Genomic DNA, 12,596 nt, shown 5'->3' with positions numbered 1-12,596 from the left:
ACTCCATCCTTAAATACTTTAGGCTGTATTTTTATCACTGGATTGACCTGATTATTTCTACCAAAATATATCCACACTGCTATTGCCTTCCCATTAATTTTCCAGGATTTTTCTCTATGTGAAAATTCTTTTAAAAAACTCTACCAAAAGCTACCTCAGGTCTTTATCCATAGGGAAGGGGGAGGCAGTGGATGCTATTCCTAGGCAGAATATTTATTGTGTTCTGAGTAAAATATTAACGTTGGTAGTCAACATTTTAAAGTCTTTTTCTTCATACCAGGCATTGTATTAAATGTTTTAAATATACTATTTCATTTTATTCTCACAACTGCCCTGTATAGTGGGTAATTCCAGCTTACAGACAAAGAAACAGAGGTTTGGAGAGTCTGTGCTATGCTCATGGTTATGTGGCTTATAAGTAGATGAGCCAGAATTTAAACCTAAGACATCTGACTCCAAAGCACATGCTCTTAGCTATTCCACTCCGTTTCTTCTCTGTGGGCCAGGCATTTTGTAGACAACCTGGGATGTTTAAAGAAATAGAAAACCCGGTCGTTGACCTGAAGTTCTCCTGCAGCATATGGAGTGAGCATACTTGGCAGGGGGCAATGTTGGGCCCATTTCTGCCTGATGCCAAAGGAATAGAACAAGTAAAGTGAGCCCATCCTATCTGCCCCTGAAGATTGAAATGGGGAGGGGTTTTCAGTGTAAGGAGTTCAGGTATTCTTTAAAGTTATCTTTAGCCCAAAACTTGCCTCCCATGTCCGTGCTCAACAGAGAGGAAAGGGAATACATCTAAAGAACCAGGAGGCCATCTTGGTAAGAGCTTGGGTTGTAGTTAATTAAACTTGAATCTTTTCCTGATTGAGAACTTCTGATTCCATCTCTCCCATGCCAACATTCTTCATCATCTCTTCTGGCAAAATAAGTGGTTGTTTCTAAAATTAACTTCCCGAGTGTTAGTTCAACTAACGGAAGGAGCGTTTCCCAGTTGCACTATCCTCTCGCTGTAGATCAGGGTCCCTGGAGGATGTTCCATGTGCCAGCGCTTTCACACGCAGAACTGAAGCACTGCTTTATGTAGAGGGACTTACAATTCAACCAAAGATGTACCCACTGCAGCTAACAAAGGGATGGGAAGCAAGACCATTAGGGACCCGGTTGCCATTTAGACCTGCCCCTTTATTAACAGCCGCTAGGGTGAATGGGGTAGATGCCGTCAAATGGCACCAAAGGCCGGATTGCCTCTTCTCTTTGTAGGGAAGGTGCCTGATTTTCTGTTCTTTCCGAGGCCACTTCGGGAATCTGGGTCTGCTCTGCCATTTCAAGCCACAGGTTTCCCATTATAGAATCTCTAAGAATGAAACAATGCTAATAAATTCTGTTCCTCTTTAACACAACTCTTCAGGAAGGGCAAAAAAAAAAGATAAAATCTATTTCTGTTCTCTTTGCCTTTGCTTATAAAAATGTGTGACTGTAAAAGTAGCAAAATAAAAAGTGACATTATCATTGCTGAAGTCTTCTTTCCAACAAAATCACCCCGTTCTTGGGGTCCTGTGTAGGAGAGAGAAAGACGTTTAATGGAGAGATGTCTTTGGACATCCACCACAGTTTGTCAGTTTCAGATGCTAATGGAACCGGGCTTGGCGACTGAAGGGGAAAATGGAATATGAAAGCAAAATGAAAGAGGCCTATGAGGCAAGCATGTCATTTCTAAATGAAGGTTTCATGCAAAGGAATTGAGTCTTTTCACAGCTGAAAACGGAACCTTTAAATAAGATAAAATAAAAGGAAGCTTTGGTTTGTTGCCGGTTCTGTAATGAAATACTGTTTTCCTAATACCGTGTGACCTGCATTTTTACCTGTTTTATGGGTGCTAGTCCTTGACGTACAAACCCGTATTTTCTCAAGTCAGCATTTGATGATGGATGTCAAAATACAGGCCATGTATTATGCATATAGCGTTACCGATTCAAGGTGTTTACTTGTCAAGTTGAAGAAATTCAAAAACGTCACATCCACTGAATCTGCACAGCTGTCACTTGCAGTTTTTCATGCTTTTGAATGAAACTTCTGATGAAAACAATTTAGTTTTCCCCCTTCACTATTCTAGGGGAAGAAAACAGGAAGCATTTCAATTGCGTGTTCTTGGTTACATGGTTGGCTGAAAAACACACATTCCAAAGTTTAGAAAGATGGCCACTATACTGTCCTTCAAAGTTACTTACCCTGTGCACAGTGTATCAGTATAAAGAATAAAATTAAGTGCAATCAGGGAGTGAACGGTAAATAAAACTTTTTTTTTCTTTCTGAAAACATGACACTCCGATGAAATTTATACACAGGAGAGCAGAAAACAGGAAAACTCGTTGATATTTTTCTGGCATCTCATACATGATGTACTTCCAAAGCAACAGGCAATTATGAACACCTGTCATTTCATTCCTGGTAGATAAAGATTCACACATACCTTCATGCCAGAAACAACCCAGTCTTGTCGCATTACCAGAGAGAGGCACTAATCTCTCTGGTCACACAGTCTTCGGAAATTTGTTCTTGGAAACTTCGCAAGTGACTGTATCTGTAATTCCCTAATCCATTGATAAGCCCAGGTAGCCATCCACTACGGGCAAAGAAGAGAAGACAAAGAGAACGTGACCTTCTGTCTGCCTGTTCTATAAGGTGGGGAAGGCAGTTGGGCACGGCGGCCCGTGTGGAGCTGGCGGTGCCACTTGCCACGTGGCAAAATTAATTTTCACCAAAAGAATGTATGAAGAAAATAAACGTATCATGTTTATACGGCTATGTACCTCCTTAAAGAGGCAGCCATTTGGCCTAGCTGGGATGCTTTCTCACCCTCCCTAAACTTGAAAATATGGTTGGGCCAAGCTCATTCTAATATGTATTGAGATTTGGGTCTGAGACCCAAAGAAGCCCAAACTGCAAAAGTCAGAACAAGTAGGCTACTCTCCGGTTTACTGTGCCCACATCTACCTTATGGGGTCTGTGTCAAGCACACTGGGAAGTTCAAGGGTCCATCATAAGCAGGTGGCATATGCAGCAGTCAGGATGATTTCAGCTGCAAGTAAAAAAAAACTCCTCAGTGTGGCTTAAACAAAAGGGAGGAAAATAAATACACACACGCATATATATATATATAAATATATAGTTGTACGTATATTGTGTATATATATACATAAATATTTAATACATAATACAAAATACATAAATATACATAAACAGACATTATATATAATCTCATTATTATGTGTATAATATATATTAAAGCTCATTACTACCTTTTGTATTATAATCTCACTTATAAATGTGTAAAATCTCATGTAGTAAGAAACCCTGAGATCAATTGGTTTTGATTCTAGGGCTGGTTAATTCAGGCACTAAGGACAGTTCTTCCTATCATTCAGTCTTTTTACCATTCACTTCAGCCAATTCATTAAGTTGGCTTTGTCCTCAGTGGGCGCCCATCCTAGTTACAAGACGGCTGCTACAGTTCCAGGCACTACAGACACAAAAGCAGTGTCCAGTGGATCAAAAGAGAATCTCTTCCCATGTGATATTTTTTAAGAGCAAGGAAACATCTCCTCAAGCGCCCAGGCCAATTTCCTCCCACTTCCCCTTGGCCAGAACCCTGTCAAAGGCCCAGGTTTAAGTCCCTCACTGGCAAGAGAATAAGTAATCAATTGGTTTAAGATAACAGTCAGGATAGGTTAGGTTATGCTGTGGTAACAACACCACAAGCAACAACAAAACAAGTCTCAGTGGCTTAAAGCAACAGAGATTGATTTTTCACTCAGAATGCTTTGTGTGTCTGGGCTACTGTCCAGGGCTGCTGCCCAGCCTTCATCTCCATAGTAACCTGTGTTCCCACTGTTGCCACAGCCTGGGAAGAGAGATGGCAAGTCAAATACTTGTACCAGGGCTTCCCTGGTGGCACAGTGGTTGAGAGTCTGCCTGCTAATGCAGGGGACATGGGTTCGAGCCCTGGTCTGGGAGGATCCCACATGCCGCGGAGCAACTAGGCCCGTGAGCCACAACTACTGAGCCCGCGCATCTGGAGACTGTGCTCCGCAACAAGAGAGGCCGCGATAGTGAGAGGCCCGCGCACCGCGATAAAGAGGGGCCCCCGCTTGCCACAACTAGAGAAAGCCCTCGCACAGAAACGAAGACCCAACACAGCAAAAATAAATTAATTAATTAATAAACCCCTACCCCCGACATCTAAAAAAAAAGAATTACTTGTACCAGAAGTGATGATATGCATTGTTCTGTTTGCTTTTCATGGGCCAGGGCATTTCCTATGTCACGTGGTCATATCTAACTTCAGGGAGGCACAGAGGTACAATCCTCATGTGTGCCTGAAGGAAGAAGGGAACAGAAATCTGTGAGTAAGATCAATAATTGGTGTAAAGACTGGTTTTCAGGGAACTGTCAAAGTGGGTTAGAATCTTTTATGATGGTCTCCTACTTTGCTCTTCTGAAAACAACTCATCAGAGTTTATCCTGGGAGTGCTAATTTTTGACTTGTAAATAATGCATATGTTACTTTTTTATTGTGTATATACACTATACTTTCATCATTTCCAAATTTTCCACATTTCTGATTTTTCTTCTTCCTCTCTTTCCTTCCCACTAGGGTTCACACCTCCAGGAATGGACAGATCCTCTCCGGATAACAGCCCGGTACATGGGATGTTACGCCAGCCCTCCATCACAACTGGGGTCAACATCCCCATCATCACTGAACTAGGTAGGAGTGAATGTCAGCTTTGGGTGGATTCTTTTGGTCCTCTTTTCCGACCATGCAGGATATAAGGAGGTTGGCCTGAGTCTTAGCTCTTTCAGTGTGGTAGGCTCTAATGGGGTTTGTCTCGGGGGGAGATTGGAGAAGGGTATGGGTAGAAATATGACAGATGACCCAAGGGAAAACTGATCTATCTTTCCTCTGAGGTGAATAGATAGTTTCCTTACGCTGGTCACTGTTTTCAAAGGAGCATGAGATGAAGGGTTTGAGATTGGGGCATACATTAGGGAAGCGGGAGGAAGGGAGGAAAGGTATGGTCCAAGGATTTTTTCCAGTGATTCACATTGGAAGCATCTGTGGAAGGTCCCTCCCCGGAGGTACAAAGCCTCAGGTCTAAGCCAACCCCATTGTGAGAACTGCATAGAAACATTGGGCTAATATGTGATAATTTTACATTTCATCTATTCTAGTTGAGCTTTTCAGCTAAAGGCCATTTTCACTGACTGCCGCTCTGGTCCAGAAAATGATGGGGCTTTGAGGGCCATGAACATTGGCCAGTGGGATCCAGCTTTTAACCTGGCCATGGCACTCCCTGCTACTATTTGTGAATTTGCAAAACTGCTACGTGGTCTCTTCCCCCGAAGATAAACACTAACTACCTGTGGTCCTGGGTCCCTTTACTTTAGAATGTCTCCTCTGTTATTCCCTCACTCTTTTCTTTTTCTGTACTTTCCTCCACTCCCTTTCCCCAACCCTTAACTGCTGTATCCCATTAGCTAAACCTGGCAAGTTGCCTTTGGTATCAGTCAATCAGGAAAAAAACAGTGGGACGCACATTCTAATGATAACTGAACTGGGTAAGAAGCACTGTTTTCTTTCACATCAGTATCTCCTTTTGTTTTGTGGTTCGTGTTTCCAACTATCATCAGCTTGTTTTCTTTTTCACCGGCTGTAACGGAAAGGCTACCCCATGGCACTGCTTTGAATGTGTTTTATTTGTGGCTCTGGTTGGAATCGGCTGTCTTGTTCTAGCCTTCCTTAATGATTTTTTCCCCACACAGCATCAGTAAACCTTTGATCACACCCATCTGACCTGGCAGTTGTTTCCAAAGCATCTTTGCTCTAATTCATTTTCTTTGGCTTGGGCCTTTTTTTTTTTTTTTTTCCCATGTGTCCCCCTGCTCCCCTCCCACCTTCTCCCTTCTATTCCTCTTTCCAGCACACTGTCAGTTTGACTGACATGTCTTCACAGCTCCCAGAGGAAGTCAAGGGAGAAATATAAAAATTTTAAGATAAGAAACCTAAGACGGTGCCTTCCCTCCAGCTGTTTATTTTCCTTTATTCTGACTTTATTTGCCTTTTTTTTTCCTACTCAGCCCTTTCTCAGAAGCTCTGGTTCTGAAGCCATAAAAGCAGCCAGCTCACAGGGGACCCTTGCTTACTAAAGCCAGGTCTTAAGAAAGGATGCAGAGGATGAGCTTAGCAGCCACCAAGGCCCAGCCCTGCCCTCTGACCCCGACTCCGCTGGCCCAGAGCCCTCTCTGGGAGGAGATTCGGGGCAGACTCATCTAGAAGATGAAGGCCTGTGGTCGTGACGGCATTTGTTAGGCTCTTCCACGATTCCCCATGACTTGGTTAATAACTCTAGGAAAAGCACCCATCAGCAGCAGGTCTCAGAACTGGGGGCTGATCTTCTAAATAGAGAAAGCAGGTGCTGCTTGATGGAGGGTAGATCGAGAGGTAGGGATCATCTGCCTTCAAATAGCTCACAAATGAAACTGACATGCCATTTTCTTGGCTCCAAAATATATTTCAAAATAATAGAGCAGGCTTTTAACACAGTAATCTTGCTTGCCAGGTGTCTGGAAACAAAGGAATAAATTGTCCACCATTCAGCACAGCATTATCGTCGATGTAGCTATTTATCGGGACAAATTCACTCAGGTCAAGGAGCGTCACACTATTTTCTGTTTCCAACAGTAGGACAGGTGTCTTTTTCATGTTTAGAGAAGTTGGCTAAAAGCGTAGGCTTCTGGATTGCTCTTCTCAGAGCCTTAGGGTGGTAAGGGACCCAGGGAGCTTGTGTGGCCCAGACTTCTGGTGGGAAAATTCATCCAAACATCTCTGTCTCAGAAAACCTCAGCAGCATTTCAGTATCACCACTGCCAGGAATTTCTTTGTCTGTTTGGAATTCATGCGCTGCCAGCTAACTGGGATATCTGTATTTGTGACTTTATTTATTTGATATCTTTATTTGTGACTTTATTTATTTGATATCTTTATTTGTGACTAGTAGAAAAGAAAGAGCGTGGTGCCCCCAATCTGAGGCAACAACTCAAGTATCCAGCTAGCATCATTGAGTCTCCTGAAGCCTTTGTCCTCACCAGATTTCTTTTATGAGCTCAGAGAACCTTCCGTGTGTTCACATCACCCTCACCTTCTGCCTTAAGCCCAAATTTCCTACTCGTCATACTGCCTTTAGCACTCAGACCGTCATCATCCTCTGACCACCTCACCTCGCCCTATCCCCACAGATACTTACTGTTTACCTACAAGTTCTGAGATGTCTTCTGCCTTACACTAGGCCAGTAAAATGCCTTTTAAAAAACACAGATGGTGCAAGTCAAACAAGTTTTTTAAACTGTATAGTATTCCAGTCTTCACACACTTGGGGAGTCCCAATCGATGTTAGTGGGTCCAGGCTTCCTAGAAGTTCCACAAGAAGGAAATCTGTTTGAAGCTATTTAACCTGTTTCCCAGTTGTATTTGATCACAAATATTTTGGGGTGACTGTTTTCATCACCTCTTAGCACCCACATAATTACTGTCCCGTGAAATAGGTTTCGGGTAACACCGGCTGCTCGCCCTTTGAGACTAGGTAACCCAGAACCCTGGCTCCTGCCTTGGAGTTCTTCCCCAAAGACTCGAATCCCTAGCTGGCTGACATTCTCCAGTCACCTGTCAAGTCTACCAAACCCTCCCCATCGTCATGAGAAGAGGTAACCGACACTTCCTTTAGGCAGCATCCATGTGTACGCCCTCCTCAGCTCTTACAGGTAGTTAAAACCAGGTCCCTCTGCATCTTGTCGCAGGTTCACGTTTTCCCATTCACAAAGCAGGAAGACTAAACTGTGGCCCACAGCATGCTTCTGGGTAAATGAAGGGAGGAGAGGAAAAGCGACCGCATGACCCTGGCAGGATCCCTGAGCAAGGCCTTATTTACGTGCTTCTGAGAGGGGCAGAGGGAAGCTGGGAATTTTCGTAGTGTGAACAGAACATGGACAGAACGTGAAATCATGAGAGCAGCTACCGTTTATCAAGGTGCTGGGCCAGGTTCACCAAGCAGAATCCCATAGGAGCCTCCTGACAGCCTCAGGAGAGCTGCTTATATTCCCCCCATTTTACAGAGAGAGAAACTAAGGTGTAGAATGATAAAATGCTTTGCTCGGGGGAGTTAGTGACAGGGCCTGGATTCAAAGCCCAGTTGTCAGATCCTGGGTTTTGCATTTTCACTAGCCTGTAGCTCAAGCACTGCAAGGACAGTGGGGACCCAAACATGATAAACGTTGGAAGAACAGAGAGCAAAGATTTTCCCCCATTAGGATCTTTCTCTAGGGAAACAAGATTGTGTCATTTAAAAATAATTCCATGCCCAGCCTTTTGTCCGATTATCATTTATTCTGCCTCATACGATAAACAAGCAAAAGTTAAAAACAACAACAGGGCTCCCTGGTGGCGCAGTGGTTGAGAGTCCGCCTGCCGATGCAGGGGGCATGGGTTCGTGCCCCGGTCCGGGAAGATCCCACATGCCGCGGAGCGCCTGGGCCCGTGAGCCGTGGCTGCTGAGCCTGCGCGTCCGGAGCCTGTGCTCTGCAACGGGAGGGGCCACAACAGTGAGAGGCCCGTGTACCGCAAAAACAAAAACAAAAACAAAACAACAACAACAAAAAAAGAAGTTATCCCAAAAGTTCCTTATGGAAAAAAAAAAAATTAAAACAATAACTCTAGGAAAGAGAATTAGCTGCTGATACCTTTAGAAAGGAATCAGAAAAAGGAAACCTCATCTCTTCTTTTCCTAAAAGCACCATAATTATTCCAGAAATCACAAGCGCTCATCTCCTCCCCCACCACACACTTTCCCCGCCATTACTTGCTCTGCAAAACTGATAATTTCTGATGCCAAGATGGGAATGGAAATTAATTTGTCATTTAATTTTTAATAAGTTAAAGACATCTCGGTGACACAACCAATCAGTCTGCACGGGCGTGCCAGAGGAGTCCTTGAGGAATCCTCAGATGGAAATGAAATACAACATCAAATGCTGTGTCTGCCTGAGCTGAAGCACATAAAAGATTGAGCTGTTTAGGAGGGGAAAGGGAGAACGTGGGCATCCCCAGGCACCTCGGAATGCAGAGCAAATCTTTGTCAGCCAGCAGCCGGAGACAGCCAGGGGTTCATCCTTTGTATTGAACAGGACTTGGTGGGTTTGGGCCTGGATTAAGGGCCAGACACCAGGCACTACCCAGACCCGTCCCCCCACCCCGGGCAGGCTGTGGGTGGTGCCAGAGGGTGGATTCCTTGCTATTTTGCCTTTGCTATGCTCCCAATCTGTTGCTCTTCACTCTCAGTAAATTGCTTTCTTTCCCTTGTGGCTAAACTTCCCATCCCAGCATGGCTACTCATGGCTCCTCGTCCTTGAAATACGTCCATCTCTCAAAGGACTTAGCTACCAAAAAAACGCTTCAGAGTGTTTTTCCTCACGATCTAAAACTATACCAAAGAATTGACCAGCACTGTCCACCAGCTCCACCAGCCTGCCGTGGAGCACGTCTGCGTGACGTCACTGCTCTCCAGGCCTGGGAACCTTGAACAAGCACCTCGGAGCAGTCCATTGAGTCCCACCGACCCCCACCCTGAGCTCCATCAACAGCTTCTCCCATGCTTTTCTTTCCTTTTCAGTGACTTCAGTGTTTCTAAACCAGTAGCCTGCTCTTTCTCTGACTCTGCTGCCCGCATGTGGTCTTTTAATCTAATTCTTACTTTATGCTTTTCCTAGTGAACGATACTAATGTTCAGTTTTTGGACCAAGACGACGACGATGACCCCGACACAGAGCTGTACCTCACACAGCCGTTTGCATGTGGGACAGCGTTTGCCGTCAGCGTCCTGGATTCACTCATGAGCGCGGTGAGTAGGTGGGGGACACGGGGACCCAGGGACAGAGCGCCTCCAGCCTCCAATGCATGAGGGGCATGGGCTGGAGCTTGAACTACCCTGGAGAGCCGAACCACACCGAGCTTGCCGTCTGGAAGGGGATACTGATGTTATTTAAATTAGCACACAGATAACCGTCTGATTATAAATTCTTGAAAGTGCAAGGAAGGCTATAAGTAAATATAGGTAAGCACTTGATGTGGTCTCGGGATCAGAGGAAGATTTCTCCAAAGAAAATATATATTTTTTGTATTGCTCAAAGTCTGAGCAATGAAGATGGGAGATTTTATGGGGAAGAGAATCCCCCAAAGAAGGACAGCAAAGGTGAAGGCCTGGTGGGGAGAAGGGTACCTGACAGGCTCAAAGAAGGCAAAGAAAGCCTGCGTCGCTGGACCTCAGTGAGAGAGGGGAAGGGGAGGACAAGGCAGAATTGGACCCACGGGACCTCGAAACCCATTTTTGTGTTTTTGGTCTTTCTCTTAAGAGCAGTGAGGAGGCGTTGAAGGGTTTTAAGTTGGCAAGTGACATGATCAGGTTTATGTTTTGAGGGGATTGCCTAGGCAGCTATGTGGAGGATGGCTCAGGAGGCAAGATGGCAGCGGGTAAGTCTGAGTAAGGGGCTCTCGTAGCGTGGAGTAGGGTAGAGCCCTCGGGGCTGGAGGAAGGTGGATGGGTTTGAGTGGTGTTTGTCAGTAAAATCGAGAGGACTTGGGAATAGATTGAATATGAGCAAAGGCGGAAGAGGACAGAGTGTCACAGGTGTCTCCTAGGTCACTGCCAGTCACTTGAGACTCAGTCCTGGGAGAGGCGTGGGTGTGAGGCAAGGCCTGGCCTGTTCTCTGCCCCAGTGAAGGCGCAGAATGGTGGCAGAGAGAGGAGGGTGAGCTGCCAGGGATCCAAAGGATCTTCAGTTTCTTTTATAACTTGATATGCGTCGAACAATCAAGGCATTTGTGTTTTCACTTGTGAGACCAAAATCAAATGACAATTAAAAAGTAGGTCCCGTCTTAAAGAAGCCATCTTGAGCTACAAAAGGCAAAGCAGACCGTAATGGAGATTATGAAGTGTTCCCACTGAGTGGCTTTATTTATTGTATAGAAAAGTCTTTTTTGGGGGGAATTCTCAACTTCACTCTTTTTATAAATACAGACATAGGCTGGATAAAAACTGACCTTCGGAGAAACCACAAAAAAAGAGTTTTACTGAATCCATTAAAACCATAAACATAGCCCAGAGAGTTTTTATACACATATATTTCTTCAAATGCTTAAGAAGGCTATTCTCAAAAAAAAAAAAAAGAAAAAGAAGGACCTCTATTTGAGGAAAGAAAAAGCATAAAGCTTTTTAAGACTAATTTAGGTTATTCTATATTCCTGAATGTGGTCCAACTACAAGCATATCTTAGTGAAAAATCAGAATTATAGATTTAAAAATAAATATGAAACAACATTCATCTGAATTAAGGTTGACTGGGCTTCATGCCATCCCACTGCTTGCCAAGCCAAGAAGGAGAGAAAGCAGTCCTTACTGAAGGCCATCTTGCTTTCCCAGGGCTCGCGACCTTTCTGATGGTCTGAGGATACTGAGCCTCACCTTTCTACCTGCCAGTGATGTTGGGCTTAGTTTGGGCAAACTCCCTAAGCAGGCCAGAGGGCATGATGGAAGCAACAGGATGTGCTTATTACAGAGCTGTATTCTCTGTAATAGTCCTCGCAGTCTCCAAGTCCACTTTCAAACAGATTTCTGTAATTCGTCTCCTCAGAAGTTTCATTTTATTTCTGATCCTAATCAGACAGATTTCAGAAGACTGTTCTCACTAAAAGATGATGAAACAGTTTATAGTCGATTTTTTTTTTCAGAACTGTAAAATACTCGATCCAAATTTTTAAAGATCCAAACTTACAAAATTGTTTCCACAGATATATTGGAAACATATATTCCAGGTGGGACCAGCTACATAATTTGAAAGCCTACTTTTTCATAAGTTACTAAGAATTTCAAAAGGGTGACAGCAGAGCATTGAACCAAATGAGGGCCTCTTCTGACCGTGGGCCCTCGGTGACACCTCAGGCCACACACCCATGAAGCCAGCCCTGGTTCCAAGGAATAAAACTGTTTTTAAGCACCAAAGCACTTCACCTCTACACAGTCAAGGGGGCACACTGTGGCCATGGGGTGGGAGTGAGTGGCGCATCTAGATTTGAGTTGCACCATTCTCTCTACAGCATCACTGTAGAGAGAAACTCAGCTGAGAAATCAAAGTAGATTGGTTTGACATTTTTTTAAAAATCTGTCTCTAATCTCCTTTGAAATGCAAACTAAAATGTTTGGGAGAAGGTAGCTAAGGCGTGTATGAATACGGTAGTCTGCTAGCAAAGCAGCACTTCTCAATTCCAGCCTGGGAAAAAGCGGTGCCAGGAATCTAGTAACCGTCATTGGCATGATCGGCAGCAGCATAATTCATTGAGGGTCCGGCACTGTATAAAGCGCTTCATTATTATTACTGCAGACAGTATTGTTTTGGACAGTAATGTGAATAAACCTGCTTTAAGTGTTGAAGCAAGACCTATTTAACTGATCCACTGTTGTGACTTCTCAAATCATTACTCAAAATGCCTA

At 44.2% G+C, this 12,596-nt stretch overlaps 1 protein-coding gene across 1 annotated transcript in view; it reads left to right on the top strand.

The window, feature by feature from the left end:
* KCNMA1 (potassium calcium-activated channel subfamily M alpha 1) overlaps positions 1–12,596 on the top strand; it is a 753,854-nt gene that overhangs the window by 706,244 nt on the left and 35,014 nt on the right. Inside the window, 2 exon segments of the mRNA XM_032608356.1 lie at positions 4,655–4,768; positions 9,820–9,950. Of these exon segments, the coding sequence (XP_032464247.1) occupies positions 4,655–4,768; positions 9,820–9,950 (245 nt within the window).

Source organism: Phocoena sinus, chromosome 16 (genome assembly GCF_008692025.1).
Source record: "Phocoena sinus isolate mPhoSin1 chromosome 16, mPhoSin1.pri, whole genome shotgun sequence".
Lineage (NCBI taxonomy): Eukaryota > Metazoa > Chordata > Mammalia > Artiodactyla > Phocoenidae > Phocoena > Phocoena sinus.
This window is presented reverse-complemented; position numbering and strand designations above follow the sequence as displayed.